The 21626-nt window shown below is 34.6% G+C and overlaps 1 protein-coding gene across 2 annotated transcripts; it reads right to left on the bottom strand.

Annotated features, from left to right (window-relative positions):
• Positions 1 to 11366: 11366 nt before the first annotated feature.
• Positions 11367 to 21626, bottom strand: LOC143062660 (glutamine synthetase-like). 2 transcript variants are annotated; one of them, XM_076234355.1, is made up of 6 exons: positions 21509 to 21626; positions 17474 to 17649; positions 16511 to 16672; positions 13567 to 13713; positions 12911 to 13238; positions 11367 to 12233 (listed from the first exon to the last, which is right to left on the bottom strand). In XM_076234355.1, the coding sequence occupies exons 2-6, from the start codon at positions 17628 to 17630 to the stop codon at positions 11945 to 11947; spliced, it is 1083 nt and encodes a 360-aa protein (XP_076090470.1). In that variant the 5' UTR covers positions 17631 to 17649; positions 21509 to 21626; the 3' UTR covers positions 11367 to 11944. The 2 variants fall into 2 exon arrangements, with proteins under 2 accessions (XP_076090470.1, XP_076090469.1); XM_076234354.1 differs by lacking the exon at positions 21509 to 21626 and adding an exon at positions 18745 to 18882.

Genomic DNA, 21626 nt, shown 5'->3' with positions numbered 1-21626 from the left:
ATGGAGTCGAAAGTATATATCAGTATTAAATGTGTGTATTGTAGTGTAGGCACCATGTCATTAACCACCGATATGACAATCGAAGACTGTCGACGGTCAAATAACCTGATATAAACATAAGCATATTAGATTATAAATAGATTGCGACCACGTGCTATTAGATTTTTCTAGGTCTGTTTGATTATATGTCATAGGTTAACAAAATACGTTAGTCGTCGTTTTTACCAGTTTAAGAAGATTTTTTTGTGGACCAAATCAGTCAACGAATGGTTCACTTTCAATGTTGTCATTCTTTTACTTTAAATGGTTGGACACGCTTAATACATGTGTAATCATTCTTTTTTGATTGAGTTAAGTCTGCCAATTGATATTTTATCGTATGTTTTTCTATGTTGTGATGTTATGCTATTGTTTCGGAAAAAGGGAGAAGGTTTGGATCCATTAAAACGTTTAATCCCGCTGCAAATGTTTGCACCTGTCCTAAGTCAGGAATCGGATGTACAGTAGTTGTCATTTGTTTATGTAATATATACGTGTTTCTCGTTTCTCGTTTTGTTTATATAGATTAGACCGTTGGTTTTCCCGTTTGAATGGTTTTATACTAGTAATTATGGGGCCCTTTATAGCTTGTTGTTCGGTGTGAGCCAAGGCTCCGTGTTGAAGGCCGTACTTTAACCTATAATGGTTTACTTTTTTAAATTGTTATTTGGATGGAGAGTTGTTTCATTGGCACTCACACCACATCTGCCTTTATCTATCTAGCTAAGGGGTCACATTGAAGGTCACATGAATACAGATTCAATGAGGTCGAATTATTCATTTGCAAGTGAATAATTCGCTAGCGATGTTTCTTATCTTATTTTGACAAAATTGAACTGGCTGCTAATATCCAATTATTATTTCAATAATGATTGAACAAAAAATATTTTCATAAAAATCATATTTTAACTTCTGTTATGCCGTATATGAAATCTAATAATATTACTAATCCTGAGGTACATATCGTCAGTGATACTATATTCCTAAAAACCGTCAGGATGGGCAAGGTCGATGACAAGAAAATTCTTTTAAATACAAATTATACGATACCAAAGTGTATGTCAAGGTTTGATGACAGATACAAGTAAAATAACTCACAAATAGATTAAATCAGTTTGATTTGAATGAGAGCAGGAGTTCCACATCATATATCAAAATAGTTCTTTCAAAGAGACTGGTAAAAATAATTATATGAATTAACCCTAAGGTTAGGGAGTGCGGCAACTTCTTTTGATGTTCGAACTAAAAAAAAACATTGCAGTTCCTTAAATCATCATTGTTCATCTTTAAAATGAAATTTTGTGTATCAACAACATATCAATTAAAAAAAAATCTAATCTTTGCAATTTAAGGTTTTAAGACAAATTTAAGAACGTCTTTTGCCGATTTCTTTACAAATGTGTACCTATTCAGTATTAAACTATGTGTTTAGTAAGAGTTCAACAAGCCAAAATTGAATACAAACATTGATCTTAAAAAGATGACTGATATTTTGACAGTGACACAATACTAGTTACACATACTGAATGATAACGATGGACATTGACTTTTGAATATACATTTAGTACTGCTGACTGTATACATATTGAAATAAACAAGTGGAAAGCATAGATCTATATATATGAAAATTGGCTCCAACGCCTGACAGCTGAAAGAGAGATAGAGAGAGAGGATATTCTTCGTGACACTTTATATAAAACTTCCCTTTTTTTCAACTAAAAAACTTTAAAGTTTTTATGGGGAAAAAGGGGTGGGGTGGGGGGGCTAGGATGAAATTTGAAAAAATATAGGCAGGACAGGAGTTTTGAGTAAAAAAAAGGCAGGGTGAGACACTTTGCAAAAAAAAAAGGCAGGATGACAATTAGTGTAAAAAAAGTCAGGATAAACTAATAAAAAAAAAGGCAGGACCGAATAGAGTGAAAAATAAAAAGGCAGGACAGAGATTACAACTAAAAAAAATGCAGGACAAAATTTTTCATCCTAGCCCCCCCCCCCCCCCCCCCCCCATAAAAATCAAATGGTAGCTCCCTAACATTTTTCTAGATAAATTTGGAACCAAACCAATGAAAACAATGCAACCCCCACCCCAACCCATTCTTTCCCTTTTACAACCCCCCCCCCCCCCCCACACACACACACAAAGGTGAACGTTAGGTTTCTTGGAAGTTCTTTCTTAACACATTTCCTATAAAAATTCCAGCTTGATTTATAGAACATTCATAGTTAGAAAAAAAGAAGAAGGAGATGTATAGACTAGTAAACATAATATATATATTCTTGAAGTCGGTTAAAGTTATGCTAGATATTGATAATCCTAAAAATGATAATTCATTTTAAACTTAGATTGTAAGTATGACCTAAATTCTTTTATTACACTTTCATTGCCCGTGATCGATGTACATTACTAGTATATGATCTTCTATTTGCACATCTAAAGTAATACAAGGACATTTATACATACCATAGGTGAGCAAGTTATATATAGTAGTGTCCTAAAATAAGTTTGCATGCACCTATAAAAAGAATTGACTAAATACCAACTTATATCAAAAGATTTTAGGACGCATATTCTGGACGAGCATCATGTAACGGCGACGTCGTCAACGAAAAATGAATATATATATATACCGAACAGACCACACCAAGATTAAGGCCCAACCTCTTTACAATAATATAAAAATGCGTACCTTCAGTTTAGCGTGAAAATGTTTAAAACTTTTGTTTGCCAGTCCAATATGTTCATTCCACCCCCATCCATTCATCATGTTCGAACTTATTTTTTCGGTAGGTAATAGTTTCAAAGATTTTATGCACGGACTGCAAAAAAACCTCCATGAATATATAAAGTAGAGTATTATTGATGATTTGTAACTGTTTAACAATAATTTTTAAAGGCAGGCGTTTGGAAATTCTTGATGCGTGCGCTACTCGTATGATTTTTTTACGCCTAATCCTTGCAACTTCTAAATTATTTCAAGACCTAGTCTCTATGAAGTGAAACTAAGGAACATACCAACAAATATACGAGAAGAAACGAAACAAAACAAATATACGAGAAGAAACGAAACAAAACAAATATACGAGAAAAAAACGAAACTTAAAAAAAAAAAACCCAAGAAAACAAAACACTAAGACCCATCAATTTCATGAAAAAATATCTTCGCATTGCACAAGGTCATGTTTTTTTTTCGGACTGTTTATCACGCCTTTACATTAAATCCATTGGATGTTGGGTGTGTACTGATTGATAATTTAGTCTTAAATGCATGACTTTTTTCTTAGTTGTTGGTGGCTTTGAACTAGCTGTCAGTAACTGCAAGTACTCTCAGATCTATACGTAGTGTGACTGTCTTTTTGTTGTTGGGATATACAAGAACCCGGCCACGAGCTCTCTGTGTTGTATTTCTATTTGCATCTATTCTATTTGATGAGTTAAGCCTTTTATAGTTCGTTCTTATGTTACACCGATGTCTCAGGTTAGGGATGGGTTGAGATCCCGCTAATATGATGTTTGACCCCGCCACATCCTGTATGTATGTGGCTTGTTCAAAATAAGGAACCTTCAATTCAGTGGGTTGTCGTTTGTTGATGTGTAACATATTTGTTTTTAGTTCATTTTCGTTCACAAATTAGGCCGGTAGTTTTCTCGTTTGAATTGTTTTACATTTGTCATTTCGGGGCCTTTTATAGCTGACTATGCGGTATGGGCTTTGTTCATAGTTAAAGGCCGTACGGTTACCTATAGTTGTTAATTTCTGTGTCACTTGGTCTATTGTGGAGAGTTGTCTCATTGGCAATCATACCACATCTTCTTTTTTTTTTTTAAATTAAGCTATATTATTGTAACTTCAACTGGTGTCACAAAACATTTATAAATACGTAAACAACAATTTCCCCATGAGTTCAGTACGTTGGCCATTTTCAAAATGACCATAGATTTAACGTTTCCTATGACCTGTATCCAATATTACCAGGATAGCTCTTAGATAGACACCACAGTGGAAGATAACAAGAGGAAGACCCCAGACCACCTGTCGTCGAACGATTTAAAGTAGAACTGAAGGCGCTTGAAATGCCCCGAGAAGAAGCCGAAGTAAAGGCTAAAGACAGAACTGGATGGCGAAATCTTTTTGCGACCTTATGCTCCACCATGAGCGAGGATAGGTAGGTAGGTAGGTATTGTTAATTTTACTTTTATGATACATTGGGTACCTGCTAAGGTATGCATATTTCGTTCGCCGTGGCACTTGTCAATGCATTGGGTCGATAAAATATATGATCATTTCGTGTGTGTATATAAATAAACTCATCATAGATACCAGGACTACATTTTATTATTTGTATTTAAGTATATACGCCAGCTACTGTAATTAACCATCGAGATGACCCCCGAAGACTACCGACCACATAACTAACCTATAGCGTAAAATCAAACAGACCTTGAAAAATTCAATTGCACGTGTCCGCAATCTTTTCGTGTTTATGTTTATATCGGGTAATATGATCCTTGAAAAATTCAATTGCACGTGTCTGCAATCTTTTCGTGTTTATGTTTATATCGGGTAATATGATATTACCCGATATAAACATAAACACGAAAAGAAAAATTCAATTGCACGTGTCTGCAATCTTTTCGTGTTTATGTTTATATCGGGTAATATGATATTACCCGATATAAACATAAACACGAAAAGATTGCGGACACGTGCAATTGAATTTTTCAAGGTCTGTTTGATTTTACGCTATAGGTTAGTAAAATAGATTAATCATCGTGTTTTACCTGTATGAGACTTTTTTGTGAATCGAATCAGTTAACGAAATGGTTTACCAGTGTATCACTTTAAATGCTGACATTCTTTTCTTTTAATGGACAAACACGCCAATAAATTGCGTAACCAATCTCTAGCTAAGAGGGTAAATTGAAGGTCACATACATATGGATTCATTTAGGTCGAATTATTCACTTGGGAATGAAAAATTCATCAGCGATTTATCTTAGCTTATTTTAACGAAATTTAACTTAACTGGTACTGTTGTATCTTAAAGCGAATTATCATTTCACTATTTCACTTTAAAATGACTGAACAAAAAATCTTATTTCTTTTTTGTTTACATCTCGTAGCTAATGCCCCTTTAAAGATAAAGATCCATGAAAATGAGGTCAAGGTCAGAATATCCTATCAAACAGACATGTGCACTTTACAATTGTTACATATACCAAATATAGTTAATCTATTGCTTATGATAATTGAAAACCAGAACACAAAAACTTGACATTGACTAATGATGATGTGATCCATAAAATGATACCAAGGCAATGCGGATTATACCTCACAGCCCCACATATACACCTTACATATCTCATACGACAAATATAGTTGACCTACTCAACTTAAAGTATTAGAAAAACAGAACAAACTGCACAAACACTTTACATTCACCAATGCGCCATGAAAATAAGGTCAAGGTCAGGTGAAACATACCAGTCTGACATGTACATCTTACACTCATTCCATACACCACATATAGTTCACCTATCTACTGAATATAGTGTCTGAGAAACGGACCTTATCACGCAACTTTAACCATGATCACTGACCCATGTAATGAGGTCAAGGTAAGGTGAACTTTATCTAACGGACATGTAAATGTTGCAAATAAAAAGAGAGAAATTCATACAGTTTTTATAAAGATAAGAATGTGATCATAGTACATAGATCCCAACTCACACTTTCATATCTATGTTCAGTGGAGTCCATCAAATTGGGATCAAAACTCTAATTTGGAATTTAATTAGAAAAAAATCATTTCATAGGGAACAGTTACACGTGTACTAAGGGAGCAAACATTTGATTTTGATAGATTTGATACAAATGAGGTCAAGGACAATGGACATATGACAGACGGAAACTTCGCAACATAGGTATCTGCATTCAACGTTTGAAGCATCTCACTTCTGAAACAAATAGATAACACTTCCGCCGCCGGATAGTTATCCTTTGTCGTAGGCCAGACATAAACTGTTTAAACCCATTAGGCTTTCCTTTAAATTAAGATTTTTTTTTATTAACAATGCTGAATTTCCTACCCAAAGGGGTAAAAGTTTTTTGAATCTGTTGAAAGCTGCTCTAATGTGTTATATGTCAAATATAAAGGCCTTGGCAAAAACTGTGACTGCAAGACAACCTCTTATAACCCACCATCAGACCAGAAGCATAGCTTATAGGTTGACTTGTGTTAAGTAAGTCTACGAAGTGAAATCAATACAACTCGATTTTGCATGTTTCATACTGTGGACTATGTGCAACTTAAAGGGGATGAGGGAAACTGTCAACGAGTCTTGAATGCTTAGTGTTGTTGGAATAGCATCGTGCTAAGCAGCAGTGTACACGAAGATCAATCCTACACCAATTATTCTGACAAGTCTTTTCCTAAACAGTGCGATAGGAAACTGTAAAATTCTCATCAAAATGACATGCAATCTTGCATGAACACATAGATCTGTTCTGTCTTGGAGTCAGCAGCAGTCATATTGACATATTGAACCCCAGCCAAGAAGGTTGGCGCCTATAACTAGTTTTTACCACCACATTATGTATGTTCCGTCTCAGTCAAGAAGGTTGGCGCCTGTAAACTAGTTTTAACCACCAGATTATGTATGTTCCGTCTCAGCCAAGAAGGTTGGCGCCTATAAACTAGTTTTAACCACCACATTATGTATGTTCCGTCTCAGCCAAGAAGGTTGGCGCCTATAAACTAGTTTTAACCACCACATTATATATGTTCCGTCTCAGCCAAGAAGATTGGCGCCTATAAACTAGTTTTAACCACCACAGTATGTATGTTCCGTCTCAGCCAAGAAGGTTGGCGCCTATAAACTAGTTTAACCAGCACATTATGTATGTTCCGCCTCAGCCAAGAAGGTCGGCGCCTATAAACTAGATTTAACCACCACATTATGTATGTACCGTCTCAGCCAAGAAGGTTGGCGCCTATAAACTAGTTTTAACCACCACATCATGTATGTTCCGTCTCAGCAAAGAAGGTTGGCGCCTATCAACTAGATTGAACCACCACAGTATGTATGTTCCGTCTCAGCCAAGAAGGTTGGCGCCTATCAACTAGTTTTAACCACCACATTATGTATGTTCCGTCTCAGCCAAGAAGGTTGGCGCCTATAAACTAGTTTTAACCACCACATTATGTATGTTCCGTCTCAGCCAAGAAGGTTGGCGCCTATAAACTAGATTTAACCACCACATTATGTATGTTCCGTCTCAGCCAAGAAGGTTGGCGCCTATAAACTAGTTTTAACTACCACATTATGTATGTTCCGTCTCAGGCAAGAAGGTTGGCACCTATAAACTAGTTTTAACCACCACATTAAGTATGTTCCGTCTCAGCCAAGAAGGTTGGCGCCTATAAACTAGTTTTAACCACCAGATTATGTATGTTCCGTCTCAGCCAAGAAGGTTGGCGCCTATAAACTAGTTTTAACTACCACATTATGTATGTTCCGTCTCAGCCAAGAAGGTTGGCGCCTATAAACTAGTTTTAACCACCACATTATGTATGTTCCGCCTCTGCCATTAAGGTTGGCGCCTATAAACTAGATTTAACCACCACAGTATGTATGTTCCGTCTCAGCCAAGAAGGTTGGCACCTATAAACTAGTTTTAACTACCACATTATGTATGTTACGCCTCAGCCAAGAAGGTTGGCGCCTATAAACTAGTTTTAACTACCACATTATGTATGTTACGTCTCAGCCAAGAAGGTTGGCGCCTATAAACTAGTTTTAACCACCACAGTATGTATGTACCGTCTCAGCCAAGAAGGTTGGCGCCTATAAACTAGTTTTAACCACCACATTATGTATGTTACGCCTCAGCCAAGAAGGTTGGCGCCTATAAACTAGTTTTAAGAAGGTTGGCGCCTATAAACTAGTTTTAACTACCACATTATGTATGTTCCGTCTCAGCCAAGAAGGTTGGCGCCTATAAACTAGTTTTAACTACCACATTATGTATGTTCCGTCTCAGCCAAGAAGGTTGGCGCCTATAAACTAGTTTTAACCACCACATTATGTATGTTCCGTCTCAGCCAAGAAGGTTGGCGCCTATAAACTAGTTTTAACCACCACATTATGTATGTTCCGTCTCAGCCAAGAAGATTGGCGCCTATAAACTAGTTTTATCAACCACAGTATGTATGTTCCGTCTCAGCCAAGAAGGTTGGCGCCTATAAACTAGTTTTAACCACCACATTATGTATGTTCCGTCTCAGCCAAGAAGGTTGGCGCCTATAAACTAGTTTTAACTACCACATTATGTATGTTACGTCTCAGCCAAGAAGGTTGGCGCCTATAAACTAGTTTTAACCACCACATTATGTATGTTCCGTCTCAGCCAAGAAGGTTGGCGCCTATAAACTAGATTTAACCACCACATTATGTATGTTCCGTCTCAGCCAAGAAGGTTGGCGCCTATAAACTAGATTTAACCACCACAGTATGTATGTACCGTCTCAGCCAAGAAGGTTGGCGCCTATAAACTAGTTTTAACTACCACATTATGTATGTTACGTCTCAGCCAAGAAGGTTGGCGCCTATAAACTAGTTTTAACCACCACATTATGTTTGTTCCGTCTCAGCCAAGAAGGTTGGCACCTATAAACTAGTTTTAACAACCACATTATGTATGTTACGTCTCAGCCAAGAAGGTTGGCGCCTATTAACTAGTTTTAACTACCACATTATGTATGTTCCGTCTCAGCCAAGAAGGTTGGCGCCTATAAACTAGTTTTAACTACCACATTATGTATGTTACGTCTCAGCCAAGAAGGTTGGCGCCTATAAACTAGTTTTAACCACCACATTATGTATGTTACGCCTCAGCCAAGAAGGTTGGCGCCTATAAACTAGTTTTAACCACCACATTATGTATGTTCCGTCTCAGCCAAGAAGGTTGGCGCCTATAAACTAGTTTTAACTACCACATTATGTATGTTACGCCTCAGCCAAGAAGGTTGGCGCCTATAAACTAGATTTAACTACCACATTATGTATGTTCCGTCTCAGCCAAGAAGGTTGGCGCCTATAAACTAGTTTTAACCACCACATTATGTATGTTCCGTCTCAGCCAAGAAGGTTGGCGCCTATAAACTAGTTTTAACCACCACATTATGTATGTTCCGTCTCAGCCAAGAAGGTTGGCGCCTATAAACTAGTTTTAACCACCACATTATGTATGTTCCGTCTCAGCCAAGAAGATTGGCGCCTATAAACTAGTTTTATCAACCACAGTATGTATGTTCCGTCTCAGCCAAGAAGGTTGGCGCCTATAAACTAGTTTTAACCACCACATTATGTATGTTCCGTCTCAGCCAAGAAGGTTGGCGCCTATAAACTAGTTTTAACCACCACATTATGTATGTTCCGTCTCAGCCAAGAAGGTTGGCGCCTATAAACTAGTTTTAACCACCACATTATGTATGTTACGCCTCAGCCAAGAAGGTTGGCGCCTATAAACTAGATTTAACTACCACATTATGTATGTTCCGTCTCAGCCAAGAAGGTTGGCGCCTATAAACTAGTTTTAACCACCACATTATGTATGTTCCGTCTCAGCCAAGAAGGTTGGCGCCTATAAACTAGTTTTAACCACCACATTATGTATGTTCCGTCTCAGCCAAGAAGATTGGCGCCTATAAACTAGATTTAACCACCACAGTATGTATGTTCCGTCTCAGCCAAGAAGGTTGGCGCCTATAAACTAGTTTTAACCACCACATTATGTATGTTCCGCCTCAGCCAAGAAGGTTGGCGCCTATAAACTAGATTTAACCACCACAGTATGTATGTTCCGTCTCAGCCAAGAAGGTTGGCGCCTATAAACTAGTTTTAACCACCACAGTATGTATGTTCCGTCTCAGCCAAGAAGATTGGCGCCTATAAACTAGTTTTAACCACCACATTATGTATGTTCGGTCTCAGCCAAGAAGGTTGGTGCCTATAAACTAGTTTTAACCACCACATTATTATGTTCTGTCTCAGTCAAGAAGGTTGGAGCCCAAAACTAGTTTTGACCACCATCTAATGTATGTTCTGTCTCAGTCAGTTGCCTGTATTTGAGCTATTGAGTAGTTGCCTTTTGTCCTATAACAGATTTTTTTTTTCGTTTATGAATTATGCTGTTAATTTTCTTGTTTTAATTGTTATACATTTGTCATTTCGAAGCCAGCTTCCATACTAAGCCGACTGCAGTAATTGCTTTGCTCAATGATGAAGGCCTTGTGGTGACATATAGTTGTTAATTTCCGTGTCATTTGGTCTCTTGTGGACAATTGTCTCAGTGGCAATCAAACTACATATTCTTACCTTTATACATATATCTCCAACTACAAAGTCTGAAGCAGATGCAAATCCTCAAGAAGTCAATTTTCTATTTTCGGCAAACAACATTGTTAAATTAAAAATTGTGGCTCTTAAAAAAGAACGTCTTTCTTTTAATAATTTTATTAACATTTTCATAGAGATTCAATTTATCACAATCTTCTGCTGTATTACAGTAATAAAAATAACATTTATCAACATTCAAATATTACAATGTTTTTTTTTTATGACACTTGGTATAGTGGCAAGTACATGTACAAGGATTTCCTATTATTTACAAATACAATTTGAGTGTCCTACTTCTTGAACTGTCTTCAACATACTTGTATAATATATAATTGTCAATGATAATGACCTTCACATTTTATATGAACTCTTCCCTTAGGCAAAGAGAAACAATATTGAGTGTCCTACTTCTTGAACTGTCTTCAACCTACTTGTAGTATAATATATAATTGTCAATCATAATGACCTTCATATTTTATATGAACTCTTCCCTTAGGCAAAGAGAAACAATACATCCATCAAAATTGAAAGATAAACATGTTTATAGCAGAACTAGGTCTATTGCTTAACTGTAAAGGAAAATACAAAGCATATAAACTTGATGGAAGTCTTTAACGACCTTGACTTGATGTTGTCATGTGCACTCATAAATGGTTAATACAGGCATGGATTGGTCAAACTTATTAAGTACCCTGTGTTCACTTTATTGAGTGACCATGCAATTTCTTTTCTCTCATCCTTCAATTTCTACATACACTACTTGTAATATATATATATATGTATATATCCTTTTATATTTAGCAGGTAACCATGACAAAATCAACATGAAATGTTGGTGCCCTATATAATGAAGTTTGGAGGTCAAACAGAAATACAAGATCAAACTTGAAAGCTGTTAGAAACATTGAACAAGTTTCACAAGATGAACTTTTCTAGATATTTATCTGTTTACTGTGATTATGAATTTATCTTATTTGTACAAGGCGAATAATGATTGTATCTAGATCTAACTGGTGACGTCATCCTGTACCAAAAATCAATTATTCATATAAAACAATTAATTATTGAACTACCCATATATATGTCTATAAAAGAATGGCTGAACAATCTTTAAAAAAAAAGTGTATTCTTTCTACATCAATATTGCACATATTCCATTCTCTATATCCATCAGTAAATATTCCAAGATGTTGATGAGGATGTCATTTTAGTGTAGTGATATTTTGAATAGATAAATGTTTGAATTTTCACTATGGGTAACTTTTGACATTCTATAATCCTATAATTTGAATAGAAACATGTTTTAATTTTCACTATGGGTAACTTTTGACATTCTATAATCCCACTTGATCAAAATACAACCATACAGTAAATATGTTCAGAGGTACAGTGAATGATTTGAAATATACAATTAAAAGTTTGTACCTTAAATAATGTTATGATTTAATGAAATTATGAATTTTATAAGGTGATGTACCCCGAATGTGTAATGTTCAATTTTATAATCTAAACATCTAAAACAGTAGTCCGAACAATAACTTCTGTCACGGCATATGGATCACAGTTTGATGATGGTCGTCTATCTTCCAAATATCCGCAGCCTTCCTCAGCTACTTGACGTGGAATTCTTATACTTGCACCGCGATTTGCGACACCAGCAGAAAAGTCATGTATACTTGAGGTTTCGTGGAAACCTGTTAGTCGGCGTTCATTATCTTTGCCTTCTTTTGGGTCATAAGCTTTGATGTGACGTACATGATGTTTAGAAAGACGTTCAATGGCAACCTCAATGACCCTACAAGCAAAAGAAAAACATTTTAGAAAAAAACAATAACAGTTTGATATTATCAATTTTTTGAAGGAGGCAATTTTCTACATTGTAAATTGAATGTAGCATCTTAAATATTGTACATCATTTTTTTACTCGAATAAATTTAATTGATTTGCATGCACACATTAATCTTTTAACAATAGAATTTGAAACAAAATGGCACAATAACATCATGAAATGAATTTTTAATTCAAAACTCCTTACCAACTTTAAATTAATATTGAATTTGTGGAAAAAATTATGTTGATGAAAATTTCTGACCAGTTTCAAATTTAAACAAAGCTGTATTTTTTTCCTACAAAAAGAGTCAAAGTTAGTTTTATTTTTAAAGTTTTGATAAAGTGCCCTTATCAAAAGTTAAATGAAATGTTAATGAACTTTTGTTTGTCTCTTTAAAACATGATGGCTCTTTGAAGTCATGCTAGTAGCATGTTATTGCTCCATAGGCGGATCCAGGGGGGCCCTGGGGGGCTCGGGCCCCCCCCTTTTGTGGGAAAAATTTGGTTGATTATGTAGGGAATCACTGAAGCATGACTGGAGCGGGCCCCCTTAGGCAAAGTTCTGGATCCGCCACTGCGCTCAAAGTCACTACTTGAGTTGATCATAAAAAATAAGTGTGGACACATATAAATGACACTTACTTAATTCCTTCAGGATCTCTCATTGCTTGGGTACTGTAGTTACAATGAGCACCGGCACCATTCCAGTCTCCTTCAATTGGTTTGGGGTCTAATGTGACAACAACGCCAAATTCTTCTGCCACACGGTGCAACAAATATCTTCCTACCCACAAATGGTCTCCCATATCAATGCCCTCACATGGTCCAACTTGGAACTCCCACTGGGCGGGCATGACTTCAGCGTTACATCCTGCAATCTTCACGCCAGCATAAAGACAGGCTCTGTAATGTGCCTCAACAATATCTCGACCATATACCTTATTGGCACCGACACCACAGTAGTAAGGACCTAAAAAGATGAAACCGTAATTATTTCAGTGCAAATAATAATTTCATCATATGCATGTGGCTACAAGAAAGATTAACAATAAACAATATCGACAGTGGAAAAGAAACAGAATCAAGACAATATGACAGTGGACAAGTGTTCAATGAAGATTAGTAATTTTACATACTATTCTTGTTTTTCAGTACATTTAATCAATTTCTTGGCAGTTGCTGATCTTTGATTTAGTTATGTGCAAATGCACACAATTTTGAATGAGACGCTTAATTGTTGCTTCTAAATTGCAAACTAAGTTACACTGAACATAATCGTAATTTTAATTTTGTTGTACCTTGTGGACCAGGAAATCCATTTTTAGGCCAGCCATATGGATGTCCGTCAACATCTAACAATGTATATTCTTGCTCAATACCAAACCATGGATGTGTATCTTTAGCCTGTTCCATAACAATAGCACAGGTATGTCTTTTGTTACTTTCTAAAAAGACAAATAAATATAAGTAATTATATATCTTTTAACTGTTCCATTTATAAAAATTTAAATATGCGTCATGCTATATTCTTTTAGGTAAACAATGAGATAGTTTAAAATCTTTTCTTGGAATGTACATTGTAACACAAGTCTCACATAATGTGCATTTGTAAGTTTAAATTTCACAATTGATATATTTGAATGATTAAATATAAATAACCAAACAATGAACTGCTTACAAATGAAAAAGAGATTACGGTCAGGAATTTCAGGTCAATATATTTTTTTTAGACATGTATTTAACAATATTACCCAAAGAAACAGCCTTTCCTGAACCTCAAGATGTTTGATGTAAACTGTATCAAAATACACAACACATAGTAGTCTTTTTTCGAATTGCAGATTATTTTCATTTTATTTTTTTTACATTTGTAAACAACTGTTTCAAACAAAGGATAGACAAACTGTATCCCAGCCTATGCAAACTAAAAACCAGGTGCTCCGCAGGGCGCAGCTTTATACGACCGCAGAGGTCGAACCCTGAACAGTTGGGGCAAGTATGGACAAAACATTCAAGCGTGATACAGCTCTGAATTTGGATTGTGATCAAATTTTTGACATTACATGGGTTTTTTTACACAAAACAAATGTCAAGATTTTACAAATCAATTAAAGATTTCTTCTTCAAACTTATTTAAATCTAAAATTAAATAGTTGACACAGCATAGGTTTCTGACACAGAATAAATGTGGTCTAATGAACTTAAAAGTTTTTTTTGCCTTTGAGCAATTCACTATGCTGTTGAATATTAATCCTCTCAAAAAAATGTTTGAAGAAATTTTCTTTTTATTTATGAAATCTGAAATGAGAAAAATTTAACCCCCCCCCTTTTTTTCACATCCCCGTTTCCCTTTTTCCAAAACTGATATCAATTCAAATTTCTAATGGAGTTTGCAACAATAACTACTCTTTTAAATACATCATAAAATATTAAAATGTAAAATAAAGTGCTTGTTATCACTGAATGGTAAAGATTGGTTGGTAGTAAAAGTGAATATACATTGTTTATTGTATAAAACAATAAAAAAAACTTCATCAGCAACATTTTATATTGGCAAATTTCCAATGAAGTTATTTACATAAAGTTATTGGCAAATAAAAATAGAAAATGACATCATAGTCATGTCTGGCAAATTTCCAACATACATTATCTAAAAACATTTTAGATAAGATAAGAAAAAAAAGCTTCATCAGCAACATTTTATATTGGCAAATTTCCAATGAAGTTATTTACATAAAGTTATTGGCAAATAAAAATAGAAAATGACATCATAGTCATGTCTGGCAAATTTCCAACATATATTATCAACTACTATTCTATACAAAGAAAGATAACTCCAATTGAAAATTAATTGCTATTGCACAATATTGTGCAATTAGATATTTCTTGCTATTGTGCAATACTGTGCAATTGAAAATTTCTTGCTATTGCACAATACTTGATATGGAATCCTGATTTGGACCAACTTGAAAACTGGGCCCATAATCAAAAATCAAAGTACATATTAGATAAAGCATATCAAATAAGCCCAAGAATTTAATTTTTGTTAAAATCAAACTTAGTTTAATTTTGGACCCTTTGGACCTTAATGTAGACCAATTTGAAAACTGGACCAAAAATTAAGAATCTACATACACAGTTAGATTTGGCATATCAAAGAACCCATTTATTCAATTTTTGATGAAATCAAACAAAGTTTAATTTTGGACCCCCATTTGGACCAACTTGAAAACTAGGCCAATAATTAAAAATCTAAGTACATTTTTAAATTCAGCATATCAAAGAACCCCAAGGATTCAATTTTTGTTAAAATCAAACTAAGTTTAATTTTGGACCCTTTGGACCTTAATGTAGACCAATTTGAAAACGGGACCAAAAATTAAGAATCTACATACATAGTTAGATTCGGCATATCAAAGAACCCCAATTATTCAATTTTTGATGAAATCACACAAAGTTCAATTTTGGACCCTTTGGGCCCCTTATTCCTAAACTGTTATGACCAAAACTCCCAAAATCAAACCCAACCTTCCTTTTATGGTCATAAACCTTGTGTTTAAATTTCATAGATTTCTATTTACTTATACTAAAGTTATGGTGCAAAAACCAAAAATAATGCTTATTTGGGCCCCTTTTTGGCCCCTAATTCATAAACTGTTGTGACCTCAACTCCAAAAATCAATCCCAACCTTCCTTTAGTGGTCATAAACCTTGTGCTAAAATTTCATTGATTTCTATTTACTTATACTAAAGTTATTGTGCGAAAACCAAGAATAATGCTTATTTGGGCCCTTTTTTGGCCCTTAATTCCTAAACTGTTGGAACCAAAACCCCCAAAATCAATCCCAACCTTCCTTTTGTGGTCATAAACCTTGTGTCAAAATTTCATAGATTTCTATTCGCTTAAACTAAAGTTATAGTGCGAAAACCAAGAAAATGCTTATTTGGGCCCTTTTTGGCCCCTAATTCCTAAAATGTTGGGACCAAAACTCCCAAAATCAATCCCAACCTTCCTTTTGTGGTCATAAACCTTGTGTTAAAATTTCATTGATTTCTATTCACTTTTACTAAAGTTAGAGTGCGAAAACTAAAAGTATTCGGACGACGACGACGAAGACGACGACGACGCCAACATGATAGCAATATACGACCAAAAAATTAAAATTTTTGCGGTCGTATAAAAACTATTTTTATAAATATTTTTCTGGTGTTGTCTAAATTAAAGTTCATGATGTTCCTTACCTGCAGGTTTTTTGTTATACTTGAGTACATCACACAAAACCAATTTGTGTGGTCCCCTTCTAAATGGATCTTTGAAAATTGCCACAGGGTTTAGGTACATGTCTGAATTTGAGCCTTCAGCTTGGTAAGTACTTGAACCATCATAGTTCCACACAGGACATTCTAAATAAAACAATTATCTTCTGTCAGTTTATAGTTTTGATATATTTAATATAGTACATAGTAATGCTATACTACTTCTGTATACATGATTAGGCAGTAAAAGTTTCTTCAAATATACACGTAGTATCATTTCAGAGATTTGTGGGTTGTGAACTTTTATTTACTCAGTGGCAAATCCAGCAATTTTTAAATCTTTGACCCCGTTCAAATGCATTGATCATCAATAAAGGGGTGTGTGTGTTTAACCACTAACACCAGGAAACCCCCAACCCACCCTTTTGCACCTATCCACCACTACTGCATGTATATTTAGGTTTTTTCAGCTGATTCTATATTATTTTTTTTCTCTTTTTCAAAAGGTAGTAGTTTGATTTACTGTCTGCCAGATGCATAGGTTGATCCAGGGGGGGGATCCCCTTTTGTGGGAAAAATTTGGTTGATTATATAGGGAATCACTGAAGCATGACTTGAGCAGGCCCCCCTTTTGAAAAGGTTTGGATCCACAACTGATCTGGAAACTTTGCAATACTGGATAAAACTGGTTAAACACCCTTGACATACATTTTTGTACTGGTCCACTGTTAAAATTATAAAAGGGAATTAGGTCATAAACAAACTGGTTTATAATACTGATCCATTAAATTCTGCAAAGATGAGGTCAAAAAAAGTAGGACACTATTTTTTAAGATCCTAGCTTGTAAGAAAGGCATTTATTTACACTGGATTTTTAATTACATCAAATTCGGTGGTAAAATCCAGGAGTATTTTTATCCAGCTAATAATGACCATCAAAATTTTTACCTTTGGGTTCCTTTGGTTCCGATTCCATGGTACGACATTTACTTCTGATGCCTTCGCCAGTGCCATCTATCCACAAATATTCACACATTACTCGTCCCTTCTCCTCCAAATCCATATACCGACTCAAAATCTCTTTACTCACATGAACTTGAGTCATTTTGAAGATTATTAATTTCCTGAAAGAAAAATAAATTATCTTGTCATGTTAAAATTTTAAATACATTCTTTATAAAAATAAAAATGTACATGATTAAAAGACCATCTCTGTTTATTGGTATAAAACTGTAAAAGACAGACAGCTTCAAGAAAACTCTCAACTGGGCTAATCAAAATTCTATTCCTTATACTAGTATTCATTTTATGCCCCTTGTTTGCCCTGAAATATCTTATATGATAATTGTAAAAAACACTACATTCAAAAGAATTTATGGATTTTTCTATCCCTGAAGTTAAGAGAAGTCCCTGCTTTCTTAAATAGCCAACTTTAGAATTATAAAAAATTAATGACCATTGTAAATAAGTGTATTTAAAAGGCTAAATAAAAATATACGTGTGGTTCAAGTGATCCTACCTGCCCTACTTTTTTGTCTTGAAATTAGCCTACCCTAAAAATTTTATTGTCACTTTTCATTAAGCACTGTTAAAGTCAGAATGATGCTCCCATAGACTCAATGTAAAAAAAACGAAAAATAAAAAAAAAACCTACCTACCTACCCTACCTTTTTTTCAGATGTAACTGGAACCACACATACTATTTTATTTGGCCAAATTGGAAAGATCCAGTCATTTATAAATGTATAATTTTATTTGTATATGTTTCTATATAAAGTCGTTTATAACATAGACCATTTTCATTTTTTAATTTAAACTTTTCATAAATAAAATTTCTGATTTCTTTGTTGTTGGTTTCAGTCGATCATCGATTCATGATTGCATCACATATTTATGGGGGTTTCCTACTTGTTGACCCCGATCAGCTGTTTTGCGGTCACGATTGCATCACCGACTGCACTTTCGACTATCATGCGCAAATCAGCTGATTTCATTAATTTTTATTATATAATTTTCTGTGAATACATTAATTGAGAAAAAATAAGCCACGATTGTTAAAAAAAATCGACACACCTTGTCCGTATTTATCTTTTATATGATTTTTCACAAAAATTACTATAATGTTTACTATAGTATAGTGTTGATATTTTAAATGTCTAAATGTGGTCACTATTTATTAAATTAAGTTGATTCTAACTATGGAAATGTTAAATCCTTACCTTTCAAGTAAATTATATAAATATCAGAAAAATATCCGCATCAAAACATTTACACAACTTGTTCCTTTCGATTCTTCTTTTCAACTAAAAATTTTTCCGCGGTGAGCATTGAATGACCCTCGTAGTTGTCTCATGATTACAACGATTTCATTGGTTAATTTTACTATGGCTGAATTAACAATGATTTTTGCAGCAGGTTATTGAAATGATTTTGTGTCCTTGAACTTGTAATTTGCGTGTTATCTCTTTTTCCATGATAACTGATTCTGCTATATAAGCTGATTTATATATAATTAGGGTCAAAATATTTGACGATATTTATAGGTGTAATTATTTATTAGTCCTAAGGCACTATAATTGACCCAAAACGGAGGAATCATCAATTTTTTCACGGGGTAGTTGCTCAGGGTAGTTGCGTGTGCTGGAGTACTATTAAGAATAAGAATAAGAATACATACCCGTAGCCAAGGGGGGGGGGGATTCGGACGAACCCCCCTTGAAAACAAATAATGACTGTTAAAGTCAACGTTCTGTTCGAAGTGTGACTGTTATTAAAAGTCGAGTTTTTGACTGAGGCCAAATAACTGCCCCCCCTTTCCCCTTGGAAATTCATGGCTACGGGTCTGGAATATTTATTATTCCAATCAAGGGCCCTTGAAACTTGAAAACTTATCTATGGACCCCAAGCAGAGAGAGTGTACTACGAAAAATGTATCTGATATTTCTGATTTTTTATTGACAATATAGATCGTCTCAACATTGTTGAAGTCCGTCTCTGCTTTGAACTGTTAGTTTTACTTTTATATATTTGTGACTTGGATGGAGAGTTATCTCATTGGCACTCGTACCACATCTTCTTGTATGATAAATTGGTTTTATGTCTTTCTTGTCCGTCAATTATGCAGTATGCTGCTTCATTTGTTAAAAAGTCATGGTCACTGAGGAGGGTGGACTCAACAACTGCATGATAGATACATATATGTATATAATGTTTGGTTCTTTTGTTGGTTTTTTCTGTATGATGTATTGTAAAATTACTATGTTGATTTATGTATGCCTTCAACCCATATGGGTACAAATGTGCATTATATTCAATAAACTGTATTTAATAAGACATTTTAGTTGTCAGGCGGACAAATTGTCAATTCGTAACTTAAAATTCTCAGAGCGACATTTTTTTTATCAAAATGTTCACACCATCCATCAAAAGTTATTTGAATTGGAAGATTATCATTTTACTTTTTTCTCTCAGTTAGTGAGTAGGCCAATGACGTATATGTGTTAGTTGTCCTTGCATGGGTAGGCTGGCCATCAGGGAAGCGTTTTCTGACAATAGAAAATTATGATCGTATGTTTGTTCACGATTTCGAGCGCTTGCATGCCAAGTGGCAAATAGTAAACACAGTAACAGGGTATATCGAAAACTTTTGATAAACCAAGAAAAAAGGGGGGTGTGGTGGTGTCAAAAATGCCGGACTGACTGGCATCATGTAACAATCTAATTAACCGGCACAACATGCTATATGAACAATCCATGGAACAAAGATGTGTGTCTGGCAGTCATTGCTGCAAGCACAATCACGAAAGTAGATAACATGAACTGATATTTTGTATGATAGAATTAAATCAATTCTTTTTAAAACTTACATAAACAGGTATTATATAACCTATGTATATACCTTCCCAACCAGAAAGTCACGGTTGAAAGTAAAAAAAATTCGTAAGGGTTCCGCGGAACCCAGTGTCTCGCCTACTTTTGCTGTTAATCGCAGACTCAACAAAATGAGGAAAAACATCAATAAAAATTTCCCTCTCGATACTGTCTTTTGATTGAAAGAAGCTTCCAAGTTTGGTAAAAAATCCAGGATAGTTTATGAATCTAATAAATGTTGTATAAACTTTAACTGCAGACTGTATGTAATGTTAACTGGAAGAAAAACTAAGTCCATTGATAAGTAAAATACGGAAAAAGTGAATTTTTTTTTTTACAAAATTTACTTCTGAATAATATCTTATGATCAGAAACAAGCTTCTGTCTAAGTTTGGTAGAAATCCAGGATAGCTTAAGAACATTATAAAAATTTTAAAAACTTAAACCACAGAGTGAATGTTTTGTTTCTGGCAAAAAAAATAAGTCCATTTATAAGTAAAATACGGAAAAGTGGAAATTTATTTTTACAAAATATTCTTCTTGATACTATCTTATGATCATAAACAAGCTTCTGTCCAAGTTTGGTACAAATCAAGGATAGTTTATGAAAGTTATTAAAATTTTTAAAACTTTAACCACAGAGTGAATGTAATGTTTCCTCGCAGAAAAACAAAGTCCATTTATAAGTAAAATACGGAAAAAATGGAATTTTATTTTTACAAAATTTACTTATGGATACTTTCTTATGATCATAAACAAGCTTCTGTCCAAGTTTGGTAGAAATTCACTATAGTTTAAGAAAGTTATTAAAATTTCAAAAACTTTAACCACAGAGTGAATATTTGTGGACGCCGCCGCCGACGACGACGACGACGCCGACGACGACGGAATGTAGGATCGCTTAGTCTCGCTTTTTCGACTAAAGTCGAAGGCTCGACAAAAACGTTCAAGTTATAACCAATTAATTTCAACTTCAAAAGCTTATATAAATAAATATGTTATTCCATCAGGAGTCGATTTTACAAAAGAACTTACGACTAAGATAAGTCGTAAGTCATGAACAATTCAGTATACTTACTATCAATCTAACTAATTAAGTAATAAGTAACTCACTGGTATTATGGAACTAAATCAATATAATCCGTCCTACACGCACTTCAATACTTGACTGAATTATTCAGTTATCCAGTTCCAAGACTATTACATCACGGGTAGACCCACTGAAATTAAG

The sequence above is a fragment of the Mytilus galloprovincialis genome, chromosome 2 (genome assembly GCF_965363235.1).
Source record: "Mytilus galloprovincialis chromosome 2, xbMytGall1.hap1.1, whole genome shotgun sequence".
In the NCBI taxonomy this organism is placed as follows: Eukaryota; Metazoa; Mollusca; class Bivalvia; order Mytilida; family Mytilidae; genus Mytilus; species Mytilus galloprovincialis.
This window is presented reverse-complemented; position numbering and strand designations above follow the sequence as displayed.